This window comes from Macaca thibetana, chromosome 2 (assembly GCF_024542745.1).
Source record: "Macaca thibetana thibetana isolate TM-01 chromosome 2, ASM2454274v1, whole genome shotgun sequence".
NCBI classification, from domain to species: Eukaryota; Metazoa; Chordata; class Mammalia; order Primates; family Cercopithecidae; genus Macaca; species Macaca thibetana.
Window position 1 is genome coordinate 141,654,157 of NC_065579.1, and position 19,578 is coordinate 141,673,734.

General features: G+C 38.4%; 3 protein-coding genes across 4 annotated transcripts in view; all 3 read left to right on the forward strand.

Annotated features, from left to right (window-relative positions):
- The window catches only part of TSEN2 (tRNA splicing endonuclease subunit 2), a 728,632-nt gene that overhangs the window by 243,362 nt on the left and 465,692 nt on the right, over window positions 1–19,578 (forward strand). The gene's annotated exons all lie outside the window — the stretch shown is intronic.
- The window catches only part of SYN2 (synapsin II), a 188,903-nt gene that overhangs the window by 40,759 nt on the left and 128,566 nt on the right, over window positions 1–19,578 (forward strand). The gene's annotated exons all lie outside the window — the stretch shown is intronic.
- Window positions 3,088–3,979, forward strand: LOC126949072 (ferritin light chain-like). The gene has a single exon (XM_050781514.1). The coding sequence runs from the start codon at window positions 3,153–3,155 to the stop codon at window positions 3,831–3,833; it is 681 nt and encodes a 226-aa protein (XP_050637471.1). The 5' UTR covers window positions 3,088–3,152; the 3' UTR covers window positions 3,834–3,979.

Genomic DNA, 19,578 nt, shown 5'->3' on the forward strand with positions numbered 1-19,578 from the left:
TGCATTTCAGTTTTTTTCTATGTTAAATAAGTAAATGGCTCTACTGTTTTCCAATTTGAATAGGTGTTTTTCCCCCCTTGGAGGATGGGGGATTCCATTACTTAGAGAGACTACCACCACTATTGCTATCACTAATAACGATCATTTGAGTAGTGCTTTACATTTTGCAAAGTACTTTCACTATGTTGTAGCCCCTAGACAATTAATCTTCCCATACCTTGCATTCCTGTAGTCCTTTGCACATACCCTGCATTGTACTGAATCCCTTTGCCCCTACAATCGCCACCTCAGTGCTCATGGCGAGCTGATTTGTGTGCCCTGTGGAGTTGGAGTACTGCAATGTTGAGTGGTGGGGGGCTCAGGAATACTTCCCAGAAGCACAGGAGAGTACTATATAGAATTTGAATCTGGCAGAGTTAAGAAGAAAAAATTTAAAATCAGTTATGCTTTAAAAAAATGAGGCTTGCATTTACAGCATAGTGTAGCGGATTAAAAGCACGGGATTTGGAGTCAGCAAACCTGAATTTGAATAACTTCCTTCTTTCATTTACCAGATATTTATTAATTCTCAAAGGAACCCATATTTCTCCTTTATAGTACTTATTACAACTCTAACTAAATATTTGTTTAATGATTATACTTTCTACTAGGATGTAAATTTAATTAGGAAAGAGACTGTCAGTACTGTTCAGTTTTATTCTCTGTACCTAGTACAGCAACTAGTATGGTTTAGTTGTTCAGTCAACATTTGTTGACTGAATAAAATGAATGAATGGTAAATTGGGTGGGTGAAACTGACCAAATCTGAGGAGTTGGGAAAGGTTTTGGTGAATATATTACATTTAAAATGAGACCTGAAGGATGAATAGGAGTTGGCTAGGTAAATAAGGAGAACAACATCCTGGGAGAAAGAACATGAAGCTTGTGAAAGGGAAAGAGCATAGTTAGTTTAAAGAAAGACGTTTCTTTGTGACTGGAATGTAGAGAGGGGGAGAATGTGTGAGATGAGGCTAGAGTAAACAGAGGTTCATGCAGAGGCTTATAGGCTTTGCTAAGGATTTTGCACTTTATTCTCATACTGTAGAAATAGGAAGCTATCTAACAGTTTTGATGGAAGAGAGCCATGATTAGATGTTCCTTTTGATATTTTGAAATGACTGCTGTGGCTGCCATCTAGTGGAGACTGGATTGGAGGAAGGGAAGAGTGGTGTTTGGAAATTATTAAAAGGCTATTGCAAAAAACTAGGCGAGAGATAATGGTGGCTTGGACAAAAGTAGCGAATGTGGAGATGAAGAGAGTTGGAATAATATAAGAAATATTTAATAGATCGTCAAGACCTGATGATTGATTAGATAAGAAATGAAGGAGAGGTCAAAGTATAACCACTAGGTTTCTGACTGCACAGCCGGGTGGATGGAGGTTGCCGTTTACTGATACGAGGAACATTGAAGGAACCTGAAGGATAGATTTCAGGGGGAGATGATGAGTGTTGTTTAAAATATGTTGTAATTGAAGTGCCTATGAGACAACAAAGTAGAGAATGATTATGGGAAGTTGAGTATATGGGTTTGAACTTCAGGAAAACATATTGTACTCCATGACTGTTCCATATCAAGGTGGAAAGCACTACCTTGTTTTTTTCATGACTAAATGATATTTCATTGTATATACTAATGTTCCAATTATGTGCCAGAATTAACTTCAGGGAAAGGCAAATTGTATGGAAAGAGAATACTTAATAATGTGAGTTTCCTTTAAGAGAAGGAGGAAATGAGGTCTAGCTCACAGGTGTTTTTGGTCTTAAATGAGAGGAGAGACACCTGATCTATTATTTTAACAGAAGGGATGGAGGAGAATATGGGTGAAGATACAGAAGGGTGTGTAGATTGGATGGTGGGAAGTTGAGGATGTATCCATCTGGTGGCTTCTATTTTCTCTGTTAAGTAGGAGGCTAGGTCATCTACTGAGAAGAAGGAAGGATGATGGAAGGGGTACTATTTGAAGGAGTGAATAAAGATTTTAAATAATCATATTTTGACCAGACAAACTCATGATTTAGTGAGAGTTGAAGGCCTTGTTGAGGTGACAATCTGTTCTATTGTGTTATTTCTTTCTGGCATTCTTCAGCAGCTTGGGGACAGAGAAAGTGGATACTTGAGCTCATTAAGGGTTCTTGAGGTTTTTGTCAGATGGAGAGGATGAAAGGGAAAGGAAGTTTAGGTTATTGAAATACTAGATCATGGCATCTAAGTTAGATAGGCAAGTGATGGATTGGGACAGTGATTCTCAAACTTTAATGTATATTAGCATTACCTGAATGGTTTGTTAAAACAGAGATCACTTTAATTTGTAAAACAGGAAACAATGTTCTGATGCTTTTCTCATTAGTTGTTGGAGGTGTAAGGTGGCAGCGTGTGAATGTTATGTTTAATTTGAAGAAAGCATTTAACCTGTTTTTTGCTGTAAACCATTCAGATTTAAGATGGTTCAATAAATCAGCAATTAACTCTGGGTATGAGAGTACTTTGGTTTCCTTGGCACCTGATTGTGACACCCTCTACAAGTTACATACGTTGTTTATTCCAACCTTTCACTTCTGACTTACAGACAAAATGCCCATTATTTGTTTCTAGGGTATTGAGCATTTTCTGTAATCTTAAGTGAAAGATTTAGCCTTTTTATGCCTTTTTAAGATGAGACAATTCATGTTTGCTACATTTTACTTTCCCACGGGGATATTACGAGATTTTGTTTTATTTTTATTATTTTTTGAGACAGGGTCTTGCTCTATCACCCAGGCTGGAGTGCAGCGGTATGATCATGGCTCACTGCAGCCATCGGACTCAAGTGATCCTCCCACCTCAGCCTCCCAAGTAGCTGGGACTACGGGTGTGCACCACCATGCTCAGCTAATTTTTGTATCTTTTGTAGAGACAGGGTTTTGCCATGTTGGCCAGGCTGGTCTTGAACTCATAAGCTCAAGTGATCCACCTGCTTTGGCCTCCCAAAGGCCTCCTGGAGTGGTGGGATTCTAGGGGAGACTCACTGTGCCAGGCTGAGATTTTATTTTCTTTAACTGCAAAACTCTTTTAAGACTGTTTGGGCAGTTCGGCGGTCCCGCGGGTCTGTCTCTTGCTTCAACAGTGTTTGGATGGAACAGATTCGGGGACTCTTTCTTCCAGCCTCCGACCGCCCTCCGATTTCCTCTCCACTTGCAAACTCCGGGACCATCTTCTCGGCCATCTCCTGCTTCTGGGACCTACCAGCACCGTTTTTGTGGTTAGCTCCATCTTGCCGACCAACCATGAGCTCCCAGATTCGTCAGAATTATTCCACCGACGTGGAGGCAGCCGTCAACAGCCTGGTCAATATGTACCTGCAGGCCTCCTACACCTACCTCTCTCTGGGCTTCTATTTCGACCGCGATGATGTGGCCCTGGAAGGCGTGAGCCACTTCTTCCGCGAATTGGCCGAAGAGAAGCGCGAGGGCTACGAGCGTCTCCTGAAGATGCAAAACCAGCGTGGAGGCCGCGCTCTTTTTCAGGACGTCAAGAAGCCAGCTGAAGATGAGTGGGGTAAAACCCCGGATGCCATGAAAGCCGCCATGGCCCTGGAGAAAAAACTGATTCAGGCCCTTTTGGATCTTCATGCCCTGGGTTCTGCCCGCACGGATCCCCATCTCTGTGACTTCCTGGAGACTCACTTCCTAGATGAGGAAGTGAAGCTCATCAAAAAGATGGGTGACCACCTGACCAACCTCAACAGGCTGGCCGGCCCGGAGGCTGGGCTGGGCGAGTATCTCTTCGAAAGGCTCACTCTCAAGCACGACTAAGAGCCTTCTGAGCCCAGCGACTTCTGAAGGGCCCCTTGCAAAATAATAGGGCTTTTCTGCCTAAGCCTCTCCCTCCAGCCACTAGGCAGCTTTCTTAACGACCCTAACAAGCCTTGGACCAAATGGAAATAAAGCTTTTTGATGCAGTTAAAAAAAAAAAAAAAAGACTGTTTGCCATATAAAAAGTCTACATTTTAGTTGTAGAACCCAGTGATTTGTTATAAAGATGATGATGATAGCTAACATTCATTGAACACTTATTGTTTGCCAGGTATTATGCCAGGTAGATAGTGGATAAGACAATCTAAGGAATGCCTATTTAGTTAAGTGTTTTAATATAGTATCTCATTTAATCCTCTCAGCAGTTTTATGAGGGTATATACTATATTTCCCCCACTTAAAAAGTATGTGAATTGAGGCACAGGAAAGATAATATGCCCAAGTCATGCAGCAGTAAATGATAGATTGGGTTCAAATCTAAGTTTTTCTAATTCCGAACCCCTGCTGATAATCACTGTACTGGAATTGCAGCAGTTGGTAGAGTAGTGACTACTTTATTCATTATGTCATTGGTTTACAGATTTTACAATCACTTGCAGACCTAAACCCTGGGAACCTATATGTCAGTCTTTTCAGTTCTGTGTAAGATGAGATTTTCAGAGTTTTGTGAATATGTAGGTGAGATGTGGTGAAATTAGAAGCCCTTGAAGTTTGGGAATGTACATGGACCCATCTTTCTCATTCATTTAACACAGCTTATTGAACATTTAGGGTATGCCAGGCCATTGTGCTATGTGTGGTAAGATAGTCTGAATGCTTGCTAGTTTAGCGTAACTTTGGGAAAGTTAACATTGGACCCAAAAGAGCAGCTGAGAGGAGTTGTAGAAAGAACATTAGAGCCCTGGCTCGGTATCTCATGCCTGTAATCCCAGCACTTTGGGAGGCTGAAGCGGGTGGATCACCTGAGGTCAGGAGTTCAAGACCAGCCTGGTCAACATAGTGAAACCCGTCTCTACTAAAAATACAAAAATTAGCCTGGCATGGTGGCGCATGCCTGTAATCTCAGCTACCTGGGAGGGCTGAGGCAGGAGAATCACTGGAACCCGGGAGGCAGAGGCTGCAGTGAGCCAACATTATGCCACTGCACTGCAGCCTGGGTGACAGAGTGAGACTTCGTCTCAAAACAAAAACAAAACAAAACATTAGATTGAAATATGAGGGAACTGAGTACTAGTTTAGTATCAGAGTGCTATCGATGGCTTGGGAGTTATATAGGAAATGATACAGTAAGTTCCTATAAAGTGGCTGGTACATATTGAATGAAAAACAGGGTTTGGAACTCATTTTGTTTTGCAGTCTTGTGATGTTTTCTGCTATGACATTCTTCTCTTTTATTCATTTATATATTCATTGAATGATACATTATGTGTGTGCCACATCTGCCTGGGTGGTTGACAGATTTGGAAACATGGCTTATATTTAGAAGAGTGGAAGAGCAGAAACCTTCCAGAGATAAAATCAGTACCCTGGAGAGCTCTAAGCAGGCACCAGAACTGTGCAACACAAAGCAATCTCTACAGTTTCTTTTTTGTTTTGTTTGGTTTTTGTTTGTTTGTTTTGTTTTTGAGGAGGCTCACTGCATCCTCCGCCTCCCGGGTTCAAGCAGTTCTGCCCCAGCATCCCAAGTAGCTGGGATTACAGGCACCTGCCACCAAGCCCGGCTAATTATTTGTATTTTTAGTAAAGACAGGGTTTCACTATTTAGGTCAGGCTGGTCTTGAACTCCTGACCTCAGGTGATTCACCAGCCTCAGCCGCCCAAATTGCTGGGATTACAGACATGAGCCACCACACCCAGCCTCGACAGTTCTTAGACTGTTAATGGTTATAATTCTCTGCAAGATTCTTGGAATGTTAGAGTTTATCAGAGTAAATCCGTAAGTTACATCTTTCATTTAGTGTTGATTCTCTGACCCAGGGATGGCTCTGGTTTGGAAAGTTTTTTGCTTGTTTTTTGTTTTTTGGTTTTTTTTTGAGATAGAGTTTCACTCTGTCCCCCAGGCTGGAGTGCAGTGGCGCGATCTTGGCTTACTGCAATCTCCGCCTCCCAGGTTCAAGTGATTCTTCTGCCTCCACCTCCTGAGTAGCTGGGACTATAGGCGTGTGCCACCATGCCCAGCTAATTTTTGTATTATTAGTAGACATGGGGTTTCACCATATTGGCCAGGCTGGTCTTGAACTCCTGACCTCGTGATCTGCCCACGTTGGCCTCCTAAAGTGCTGGGATTACAGGCATGAGCCACCGCGCCCAGCGTGGAATGATTTTTTAGGTTTGTAGACTTGTAAAGATCTTTGGAATAATCTCATCTCTCCCCTCCCCTCCCCTCCCCACTCCCCTCCCCACTCCCCTCCCCTCCCCTCCCCTCATATTAAATTCACCATGTATTTCTCATGTGGGCTGTTGCCTCTTAGTTGGCTCTCTGCTAGTTTTCTTTTTCATCCAATTTCTTTATTTTGTACTTTTTAATGACAATAATTATTCACCTTTGACAAATGTTTTGGTTTTAGAGCATTTTTGACACATCCTTATTTAGCCCTTACAGCAATCATACGGGATCGATATTATCCACATTTTAGTATTTATATTCAGGAAACATTTATTGAATGCTAGCTACATGCTAGGCGTTGTGCTAGACTCTATGCTACATATCATTTTTAAAGTCTCACAGTATCTGTAAAGTATTATTCAGATTTTGCAGAAGAGAAACTAGAATTTTAAAGAGGTTAAGTAAGTAACCTCTGTTCTATTCATTTCTTTTAATATTTATTATTATTATTTGCATCTACTGCCTGATTGAAGCTGTGCTTAGCACTTAGGAGAAGTAAAAGACATGATTGCTGTTCTCCAGAATTAATGCAATGCCTGAGGAATTTATAAAGTTAGAGTATAATTTAGTCAAGTGCTAAGATTTAATTGTTGGCTATACTTTCAAGAAAAAAATTAAATTGACTGTTAGAATTGGGCAAGAAGAATCAAAATTTGTGTGGACCAGGGAAATAAATATGAATTTACAGAGAAGGGATAGAATCTAAATAGAAGAATCTGGCACCATTGTAGATCCCTGATCTGTGGCTAACATGATAAAGAGTTAGGTTTGGAGTGTTAAGCTGTCTGGATGGATTGGTAGTAGGAGAGACTAGAGGCAAGAAAACAAGTCAGGAGGTTGTTGTAATCAAGATTACCCATAGGAGCCAGCTTTGGTCATGTCTCCTTCCTTTCCAAAAAGAGAAAAACTGCTTTGTTTTGTTTTTTTTTTCAGGCCAAAGCATCATAACATTCTTGAAACTCTCATCATTGCCCTTGCAGTTTAGCTATCAGAGAAATGCTAAGTTAGGAGATTTGAACTCACATCCTACTTATCTTCCTTTGACCCAAACATGCAGCTTTGAGCTTGCTACTGGTTCCCATATCTCTTCTGAAAGATGACCTTTTTGTTTTTTGACATATTTCCATACATGTTATTTCATTTTACCTTTACAACAACCCTACAGCAAAAGGCATGGTAGATATTATTCCCATTTGATAAATGAAGAAACTGAAACAAAGGTAAATTAAACAACTCATCCAAGATCATACAGTGAATTACTTTAGAGCCGGAAATAAGATTCTGATTGATCCTTCTTTCTCATTATCTGATAAATATACACTTAGGTCTCACAGCCCCTGTCTACACTCCATCTATCAACATAATTATTCTACAATTTGTACTTATATCAATGTTTACATTATTATGTATGTTTCTTTCTGCAGAGCTAGGTGGCATACTTACTATGATCACAATGTTTACCATACAGAACTTTTTCCCCCTGGAGTTAATAGTATTCTCATGTTTTTTACATGAAAGTTTTTATAACTTTCAAATTGAAAATAATTTTTATAAACCTCAATTAAAATTTTTGTATGCCTCAATTAAGTAATTAAAATAAGTTAAATTTAAAAATTAAATTTTTTAAACCTCAAATAATTAAAAATATAATCAAAATAATAATTTTTGCAAACCTCAATTAAAATTTTTCATATTATTTTATCAGAATCCATCATATACATGTGACTTGGTCCATATTCCTTAGATAACAGAGCTTGAGGCAAACATTAAATACCAATCCTTTACTGGGAGGTGCAATCCCAGGGCAATAAGAATGATAGCAGGGGGAGTGAGGCAGGAAGGACAGGAAGCAAATGCAAGGTGATGCCTTATCACACTTGCCACTGCTTTACAACAGGCAGTGAAGAGATAACAGCTGGTCATTTGACAGGTACACCTGTCTACCCACTCAGGACATTTCCATGTGGGCTATCCTGAAATTTGTTAGAGTAGTATATGAGAAAGAGGGAAAGGGGCTCTATCTGTTGATTCCCCCTTATATTCTGTCTCCCATTGGTTAAAATTTGCCCATGAAGAATAACCCTCCTCCCCATGCTTCCTGGTTGCATCATCAGATTTGTCCTTTGCAATTTTGGGAGAAGCAAGATCCTACATAGTGGCACTTCATCTGAATCTGGGAGTTGTGAGAGGAGCCAGAGACTTGGGGTGTATAGCGGGTTGGCTTAGAAGGTTTAACTACATGAGTCCATATAGAATCACTCTGGTGGCCTCTGAAGGCAGAGTGAGTAAAACCAAGAGAATCTGGGGAGGAGCAAAATATTTGTCTAATTCAAATACATTATTTTACATTATCTGAAAAATCTACCAATTCTCCCCTCTCCCATCCCCTGCCCAGAGGTCTCCCTTTGGAACCCTCTATCCTATTTTAATCTGGACAATTTGCTATCTAGGATTATTGCATCCTAGGGCTTTTTTTTTTTTTTTTAACACTACTGTCTCCTGGGGAGTAGTTCCAGTTTCTTGGATCCCACTTTTTCTTTTTCGCTTAGCTTTACTTCCTCATTCTACAGGAACATCTTTTCCAGGAGTTTTTAAAGAAAGGGTGCCTAAGAGATGAATCTTCTGAGAAATTAGATATTCAAAAATGAAATTATTAACCCATACATTTGATTGACAGTTTAGTAGAATATAGAATTCTGGGTCAAAAATAATTTTTCTTCAAAATTTAGAAAAGTATTGCTTATGTTTTCTAGCATCCTTTATTACTATTGAGAAATTTAATATTGATTGGTCAAGAAGACAGAAAATGAACAGTATAGGAGATCTGAATGCCAAAATTAAAAAGCTTGATACTTGACCTTTTGGACATATAGATTTTTATATTTAACAATTTAAGAACACACAGTTTCTCAAATATCCATGGAACATTTATAAAAATTAATATGAATAAATCAGAGAACACATCAACACATTTCAATGGGAGATAGAATGATCTTTGACTATAACATAGTGAAATTAGAAGTTAATATAAAAAGATGAAAATCTTAAAAATTTCCCGTGTATTTTGAAAATTTGAAAACACCACTAAATAATTAATGTAAATTAAAAATACCTAGAAGGTAATGACAATGAAAACACTACATAACAATATTTAAGAGATGCAGCAAAGGCAGTATTTTGAAGAAAATTTTTATTTTAAATATATTAGACAAGAAAGCTTTAAAAATGAATGAGCTCCATTTTGTGAAGTTATCATATGAAGAGAATAAACTTAAAGGAAAAAAGAAATACATAAAAGAATGAATTTCCTTGCATACAGGAAAGACCTGCTGGGATTTTGGGATTGCGTTGATTCTGTGATTCAATTTTTGGAGAAATTATATTTGCAGTTATGAATTTTTAGAACATGAACATGGTATATCCCACCAACTGTTTGATGCTTTAAAAACTTCTCTCAATTATGCTTTGTGGTTTTTAAAGGTGGAAGTCTTTTACATATTTTTTTTACCTTTTTCTCTGGGTATTTGGTGGTTCTTTTGATGCTATTATAAATGGTTTTACTCTTTGAATTTCATTTTCTATTTATTGGCTGCTGGCACATGGGAATAAAATGAATTTTTGCATAAAAATGATAAAATTAGAGTATTACCATTTTGCAACTCTCAGTGAATTAATGCATCCAGGTATTGAACATCAACAGCTGTTAATATCACAGAAAGTCAGACATTATGAGCTTCTGATAAAAGTAATCTAACATGAGTCTGATCAAGCCTCTGCATCCAGCTGCCAATTTGTGGGAAACACAAAGGATGGAGAAACACAACCTTCCTGGTGAGAATGTAATCAGCAAAACTGCTACTATGGGAAATTCTACATATGGGTCAAGATGCTCCAGGCTCTTCAACAGGTCAACTCTAAGGAAAATAAAGGTATGCAGAGGGAAACCTGTGGATTAAAAGAGATTTGGAAGAGATCTGCATACCTGGAGCAGAAGCTGCTGGAGTCTTAAACTGGTAGGAACACCTAAATGGTAATTTTGACAAATTGCTGAAGGTTGTTTATGGGCTAGCTAGAGGTTGAGAAACTCCTGGGTCTGTAGTCTTAAGAGCAGCCTCATTTTTTTTTTTTTTTTTTTTTCGAGATGGAGTCTCGCTCTGTCCCCCAGGCTGGAGTGCAGTGGCGTGATCTCGGCTCACTGCAAGCTCTGCTTCCCGGGTTCACACCATTCTCCTGCCTCAGCCTCCTGAGTAGCTGGGACTACAGGCACCCGCCACCGCGCCCGGCTAATTTTTTGTATTTTTAATAGAGACGGGGTTTCACCGTGGTCTGGATCTCCTGACCTTGTGATCCGCCCGCCTCGGCCTCCCAAAGTGCTGGGATTACAGGCGTGAGCCACCACGCCCAGCCAGCAGCCTCACATTTTTATGGATTTTACTTTTAGGAACGCCACAGTTTGTACTGTGAAGAGCCAAGAAAGATCTCATATTGGTTCTGGCAGGAAGAAAGGGAGAGTAACCATTGTGGAATATACCCAGAGCCTTCTCCATAACAAAGACCTACTCTCCAGAGGAAAAGACTACCAGTCTTATCCCACCTGGGAGAAGGGCATTTCTCTGACTCCAGCCCCTTCTTAGGTGAGTTTTACTGTCTCACCTAAGGGGGAAGGGAAATAAACTGATAAATACTCGTGAAGGTCACAGGCCCACTGAATGACAGATTTAATTGGAAGATAGCAGAATGCTTCCTTTCCCTCGACATCTTACCACCACACTAACAGGGCTACAGTGTAACTACTGGGTTACAGCCAAATGAGTTATAACTCACAGACTCTATCTGAGGGGGAGTTCTCAGGGAAGCCCAAAGACAACAGAAGACATACAAACAGGGACACTGGAGGAATTTGAAGCCTCTGGCACTTACTACTGCAGCATGTATTAAACACAGCCAAACTCCTAACTGGATTAACATAAGACCTCACACTAAAGGCCTATTTAGACCAGTTCCTATGCCCAATACATCATATCTGGCTTACAAAAAAATTGCAAGTCATGCTAAAAGGCATAAATAACACAGCCTAAAGTGTCTTCAAAGCAAGCATCAGAACCAGCCTCAGACACGACACGTCTTGGAATTAACAAGCAGGAAATTTAAAGTAACTACGATTAATATGGTAAATGCTCTGATGAAAAAAGTAGATAACATGAAAGAACAGATGGATAATGTAAGCAGAGAGATGGAAACTGTAGGAATGAATGAAAAGCAAATGCTAGAAGAAAAAACTGCGACAGAAATGAAGAATGCCTTTGATGGACTATTCTGGACACAGCCAAGGAAAGAAGCTTGAAAATACATATGTCAGTGAAACTTCGAAGACAGAAAGGCAAAGAGAAAAATAGAGTTTAAAACAGCAACAGAACATCCAAGAATGTGAGATATTTTCAATAGATATAAGATGTGCAATCATATGAGAAGGCAAAGAAAGAACAGAAGAAATATATGGTAAGATATTTGAAGGCTAGGAATTGATGCTTAAAAAGCCTCTGACAAAATGCAACATTGATTCGTGATAAACACTCTCAGCAAACTAGGAATAGAGGTGAATTTCGTCAACTTATTAAAGAACACTTACAAAAAAGCCTACATTATACTTGATGGTAAGAAACCATACTTTCTCCCCAAGATTGGGAATGAGGTAAAGATGTCTTCTCTCACCACTATTAGTCAACATCATATTGGATAACTTAGTGAAATATAAGACAAGAAAATGAAATTAAAGCTATATATATTGTGAAGGAAGAAATAAAACTGTCTTTGTTTACAGGTGACATGATTATCTATGTAGAAAATTGCTAGGAAATGATAAACCTCCTGGAACATAAACAAGTAGAGCAAGGTTCCAGGACACAAGGTGAGTATATATAATTAGTTATTTTCCTGTATACCACAATGAAAAATTTAAAAAACACTACCATTTACAACAGCACCACAAAAAAAGAAAGTAGTACTTAGGCATAAATCTAACAGAATATATTCAAGACGTATAAGCAGAACACTGCAAAACTCTGATGAAAGAAATCGAAGATCTAAATAAACAGATTCTATGTTATAGATCTGAAGACTCAATATTGTTAAGATGTCAAGTCTTTCCAAGTTGATCTATAGATGCAGTGGAATCCCAGTCAAAATCCTAGAGCGCTATTTTTGTAGAGATTAACAAGTTGATTCTTTTTTTTTTTTTTTTTTTTTTTTTTTTTTTTTTTTTTGAGGCAGAGTCTTCACTCTGTCGCCCAGGCTGGAGTGCAGAGGCGCGATCTCAGCTCACTGCAAGCTCCGCCTCCCGGGTTCGCGCCATTCTCCTGCTTCAGCCTCCCGAGTAGCTGGGACTACAGGCGCCCGCCACCGCGCCCGCCTAATTTTTTGTATTTTTAGTAGAGACGGGGTTTCACCGTGTTAGCCAGGATGGTCTCGATCTCCTGACCGCGTGATCCACCCGCCTCGGCCTCCCAAAGTGCAGGGATTACAGGCGTGAGCCACCGCACCCGGCCACAAGTTGATTCTTAAGTTTATATGGAAAGCCTAGAAACCCAGAACAGCCAACATAATACTGAAGAAGAATAAAGTTGAAGGATTCACACAACTTGATTTCAAGACTTTTTATTACATTATAGTTATCCATGCAGTATGATATTGGTGAAAGAATAGATCTATTTCAATCAATGGAACAGAATACAGAGCCCGGAAATAGACTCACACAGATAATCAAATAATCTTTGACAAAGGAGCAAAGGATTAAATTGTGAAAGGACAGTCTTTTCAACAAATTTACATTTATATGCAGAGTAGTGAACACAAATATTACACCTTTGACAAGAATTACCTCAAAATGGGCCATAAACCAAAATCTCAAATGTAAAACCAGAAATCTTCTGGAAGAAAACACAGGAGGAACTCTAGGTGACCTTGAGTTTGGCTGTGAGTTTTTAGATACAGCACAAAAAACATAACCCATGAAAGAAAAAAAACTGGCAAGTTGGACTTTATTAAAGTTGAAAATTTCTGCTCTATAAAGACACTGTTAAGAGAATTGAAAGACAAGCCACAGACTGGGAGAAAATATTTGCAAAATATATACCTAATAAAGGAATTGTATCCAAATATATCAATAACTGTAAGACTCAATAAGAAGCATAGACTTTGGAAGACAGTTTGGCAGTTTCTTACAAAGCTAAACATAATCTTACCATACGATCCAGCATTCATGCTCCTAGGTATTTGGCCAAATGATTTGAAAACCATATGCCAAGACAAAAACCTGCATGCAGATGTTTATAACAACTTTATTCATAATCAGCAAAAACTGGAGGCAACCAAGATGTCCTTCAGTAAGTGAATGGATAAACTATGGAACATCCAGACAGTAGACTATTATTCAGTGATAAAAATAAGCTATCAAGTTACAAAAAGACATGGATGAATCTTAAATGTATATTGCTAAGGTAAAGAAGCCAATTTCAAAAGGCTACAGGCTACATGAGTCCAATTATATGACATTTTGGAGAAGACAAAACTATAGTGACAGCAAAAAGATTGGTGTTTGCCAGGGGAATATGGGAGGGGAGGACTTAAATACAGTGAAATACAGGAGATTTGGGGGATGGTAAAACTATTCTATATGATACTGAAATGGGGGAATACATGACACTGTGCAAAATCTATGGAATTCAGCAGCACAAAAAGTGAACCATAATGTTTGCAAAGTTTTAAAAAATCACTTAGGAGATTGGGTGATCCCAGGATAGAATGCAGAATGTGATAAAATTACAAATGTATAAAATAACCTCACTGAAATGAATGAGGGAAAAAGGTGCTGATTTAATTGACTATGGATGAGTAGAGTCTGTAAGATTAAAGGTAAAAGAATCTAAACGTAAGAACTGTAGTTGATAATGTATCCCATGAGTGTGTGGATTAACAATTCTGATAATGCTATACATGTATACTGAAATTGAACAATTAAGTAAATGGATGGCAGATGGAGTGAACCAGGTTACTCACTGTTGGAGTGGAAGTTCACAGATAAACGTAGGAAGAGGCTAGAATAACCCATGTAATAATGGATTAAAGTTGGAGACATCATTATGAACTCATGTTTAGTTTAATGTAGGCACATACAGCTTCATATAGAAATATTTAGAGATATTTTTAAAAACACATGGAAGGGCTGTGTCAGAAGAGCCTGAGGGGTTGAAAGGGTTACCAATGGCTGAAGCTGGAATGGTTTGAGCAAGAAAATACAGTATTGGGTTATAATCTAAAATAATAAGTATCCATAGGTCCATACTGATGCAAATAAATGATTAAAGGGAGAAGAGGGAAAAAAATCTACCATGCAGGATAATTTCCAATTTATGTAGATACTCTGCATCAAGAAGGTGGAATATAACTTCCCACCCCTTAAGTGTGAGCTGTGCATAGTGACATCCTTACAAAGAGTACAGTATGCAAAGTAGGAAAAAAGATTACGGTGAAGAAACCTGACAAACACTCCCTAGGGTGATCAAAGTCATCATCAACAGTGATAAGTCATGTTGGTAGTGTATACCCTTGACATGTGACTAAAATGGTACTTTATCTCTGTGGTCTTTTTTCCTCAAACCCATAACTCTAACCTTGAGAAAAGCATTAAAGACCAATTGAGGGGCAGTCTACAAAACACTTAGCCACTACTTATTAAAACTGTCAAAATTATCAAAAACATGGAAAGTCTGAGAAACTGTCAAGAGGATAACTTAAGGAGACATGATGATTAATGTGGTATCCTATATGGGATCCTGGACCAGAAGATGTCATTAGGTTAGAAACTAAGGAAATCTACACTTAAACACAAACAACCGAAGAAAATATAGATAAATTGAACTTCATCAAAATTTAAAACTTACGTTTCAAATGATACTATAAATACAATGAATTCACAGAATGGGGGGCGGGGGGAGTAAATCATATAGCTAAGAGAGTTCTAGTATCCAGAATATATAGAGTTCTTATAATTCAACAATAAAGAGACAACCCATATTTTAAAGGGGTAAAGGATTTGAATAGACATTTCTCCAAAGAACATATACAAAAGGTCAATAGTACATGAAAAGATGCTCAACCTCATTAGTCCTAAGGGAAACGTGACCCAAAGCCACAATGAGATATAACTTCACACCCATAGGACAACTATAATAAAAAGAGAATAAAAGTATTGGTGAGGATGTGGAGATATTGGACCCCTTATACACTGATGATTGAAATGTGAAATGGTGCACTCAGAAAAACAGTTTGTCACTTCCTCAGAAGTTAAACATAGAGTTACCATATGAGCCATCAATTTCACTCATAGGTATACCTGAGAGAATTTAAAACACATGTTCACCCAACAACTTGTACACAAATATTCATAGCATTATTCATATAGCCAAAAAGTGAAAACCCAAATGTCCATCAACTGATAAATGGATAAACAAAAACGTGGTATAGCTCTACAATGGAATGTCGTTCAGCAATAAAGTGAAATTAAGTACATGCTACAACATGGATGCACCTTGGAAACGTTACGCTAAGTGAAAGATGCCAGTAACAATCATCAGATAAATGCAAATAAATACTACAATAAGATACCATTTCACACCATTCAGAATGGCTATTAAGAGAAGTCAAAAAGCAACAGATGCTGGTGAGGCTGCAGAGGGAGCACCTACACACCTACACACCTACACACTGCTGGTGGGAATGTAAATTAGTCACTGTGGAAAGAAGTTTGGAGAGTTCTCAAAGAACTTAAAACAGAACTACTATTCAACCCAGCAATCCCATTACTGGGTATATACTCAAAAGAAAATAAATTGTTCTACCAAAAAAACACATGTACTATATGTTCATCGCAGCACCATTCACAATAGTAAAGACATGAAATCAACGTAGGTGCTCAACAGTGGACTGGATAAAGAAAAGGTGGTACATATATACTATGGAATACTATACAGCCATAAAAAGGAATGAAATTATGTCCTTGTCAGCAAAATGGGTTCAGCTGGAGGCCATTATCCTAAATGAATTAATAACAGGAACAGAAAACCAAATACCACATGTTCTCACTTATAAGTGGGAGCTAAACATTGGGTACTTGTGTACATAAAGATGGCAACAATAGACACTGGGGACTGCTTGAGGTGGGAAGGAGGGTGGGGGGCAAGGGTTAGAAAAACTAACTGTTGAGTACTATGCTCACTACCTGGGTGACGGAATCAATCATAAACCAAACTTCAGCATCATGCAATATGCCCATGTAACAAAACTGTGCATGTACCTCCTGAATCTAAAATAAAAGTTGAAATTAATTAAAAAGCCAGTAACAAGAGACCACATGTTTTATGATTCCATTTATATGAAACATCCAGAATAGGCAACTCTATAGAGACAGAAAGCAGATTAGTGGTTACCTAGGGCTACAAGTGGGGATGAGGCATTGGGAGGTGACTGGTAATGGGTACATGGTTTCTGTTTTGGGTAACAAAAATACTCTAGAATTAGTGGTAAATATACTAAACCCTACTGAATTGCACACTTAAAAAGGATGAACGATATGGTATGTGAATGATATCCGGGTAAAGATTTAAAAATCTAAGGAAATCTGGATAAAGTATGCACTTTAGTTAATAATAATGAATCAATATTGGCTCATTAATTATAAGAAATATACCATACTGATGTAAGATGATGGTATGGAAAGCTAGGTTTGGGGATTGTGGGAACTCTGGGCTATCTTTATAGTTTTTCCGTAAATCTAAAACCATTCTGAAAAATAAAATTTAATTCAAAAAAATGAAAGCAGCTGTTTCAGTGTCAGAAGTGAAAACAGAATCCCACTTATGAAAACAGAAAGATAATTGGAGCCAGTTGTTTTAGAAAAAAGACTCGGGGTCAGTGGGGGGGAATCTTATTAAATTGTAAGGCATGAATTGAATATATTCACCAAAACTCTTGGCGTCATTGTTAGAAAATCTGGCTGACTCTTACGCAAACTGAATATTTGCATGGCTACTAAGTTTTTCAGCCCAAATGATTCACCTTCTTTACCCTTACATTTATGTACTTATATCAGAGTATTTATCATGTAGGTTGTGAAAATAAATACGCTGGAGTCCCCACATTACAGAAGGTGGCATGGTACTCACATTCAGAACAGAGAGCAGTTCTGTTCAAGAACCTCTTTACAACTGTATTAGTCCATTCTCACACTGCTATAAAGAACTACCCCAGACTGAGTGATAAAGGAAAGAGGTTTAATTGACACGATTTCACATGGCCGGGGAGGCCTCAGGAAACTTACAATCATGGCAGAAGGGTATCGCTTCTTGGCCTTTTGACTAAGATGAAGTGTAGAATCATGGCAGAAGTGAAAGCAAACATGTCCTTCTTCACATGGTGGCAGGAGAGAGAGTGAGTTCCGAGCAAGGAGGGCAAAGCCCCTTGTAAAAACCATCTGATCTCATGAGAACTCACTGACTCTCACAAGAACAGCATGGGGGTAACTGCCCCCATGATGCAACTACCTTTCACTGGGTCCCTCCCACGACATGTGGGGATTGTGGGAACTACAATTCAAGATGAGATTTGGTTGGGGATACAGCCAAACCGTATCAACAAGATTTGTTAAATTATATTTCAAATCTCCCTAGCGGAGAAAAGACAAATGCAGATTCTAGCATGGGAAAAGAAACAGAATGAGTCATGTCAAGGTTTTAATCCAAGTCATTCAGTGATTTAAAAAAAAAAAAGAAAAAAAGGGATGTTTTTTCCCTTATTGTTTCAACTCTATATGAGAGGTAAACCTTTCCTTTCATTGTAAAATTATTTTCATTTTCATCCTTTAAGGCCAAGTCTTCTATGAAACTTCACTTTCTCCCTGATCCATACTATATTCCTTTGTTGAACTCTTCTAATTAATATGCATGGCATCACAACATCAATTCATGAATAAGAGACTGTTAGAATGTTTATTAATTGGCCAGGAGTGGTGGCTCACACCATGTACAGTTTCTTCTTCTCTACTAAATCATTTTCATCTGCATATTACAAGCTCCAGACTCCCTTACCTTAACCAGAAAAAAAAAAAAAGGAAAGAAAGGGAAAGCTTCCTTAACACTTTCTGAACTTTCCTAGTTCATTTTCTAGAAATGTTTCTCAAATTCTATCTCTCTGTCTTCGGGTCTTCACCTTTCAAGCATTCTATAAATTTTTAAAATTAAAATTTGAACTCAGGCCAGGCATGGTGGGCTCATGCCTGTAATGGCAGCACTTTGGAAGGCTGAGGCGATAGGACCACTTGCGCCTAGGAATTTGATACCAGCATGGCCAATGTGGCAAAACCCTGTCTCTACAAAAAGAAAAATTAGGCAGGTGTGGTGGCACATGCCTATAGTCCCAGCTGCTTGGGAGGCTGAGGTGGGAGGATCACCTGAGCATTGGGAGGTAAAGGATGCAGTGAGCTGTGGTTATGCCACTGCACTCCAGTCTTGGTGACAGAGTGAGACCTTGTCTCGAATGAATGAGTGAATCAATAAATAAAAATTTGAACTTAAATGTAATAAGTGTATTTGATATGTATCTACCACTTGATATCTCTCTTTTTATAGAAACATTTAAAGCTCAACTTTTCATGTCTGAAAATATCTTTATACTATCCTTGTACTTAATTGATAGTTTGCTGGCTTTAGAATTTTAGGTTGGAAGTCATTTTTCCTTAGCATGTTGAAGGCATTGCTCAGTTATCTTCTGGCTTCCAGTATTGCTCCTGGGAAGTTTGCAGCCACTTTGATTCCTAATCTTTTGGATGTTGATCTGTTCCCACCCTCTTCCCTGAAAGCATTTGGAATTTTCTCTTTGGCCTGCTTTTCTGAAATTTATGATGGTAAATCTTAGTGAGAATCTATTTTCATTTGTTTTGCTTGACTCTCTGGAGCCCTTTCAGTCTGGGTAACAAGCCCTTCAATTCTGAGATATTTTCTTGAATTCCTTCATTGTTGATTTCCAATCCATATTTTTCTGTGCTCTCTTTCTAGAACTATTATTTGGATGTTGACCTTCTGAGTTGATCAGCAGATTTAAATTTTTTTCTTTTCTGTTTTTCATTTCTGAGTTTTTTTCTGTATTTTTAGGAAGATTTCCTTGACTTCCAACCTTCCTAATGAGTTTTTTTTTTCCTGTGATACTATTTTCTCTCTTTAAAAATCTTTCTGGCTTAAAGTGTGCAATCCAGTGGTTTTTAGTACATCCACAGAGTTGTGCAACTACCACACATCACTATCAATTTTA

What these genes read in the sequence shown, in the direction of transcription:
- LOC126949072 (XM_050781514.1), top strand. Translation starts at nt 3,153, where the DNA reads ATGGAACAGATTCGGGGACTCTTTCTTCCAGCCTCCGACCGCCCTCCG.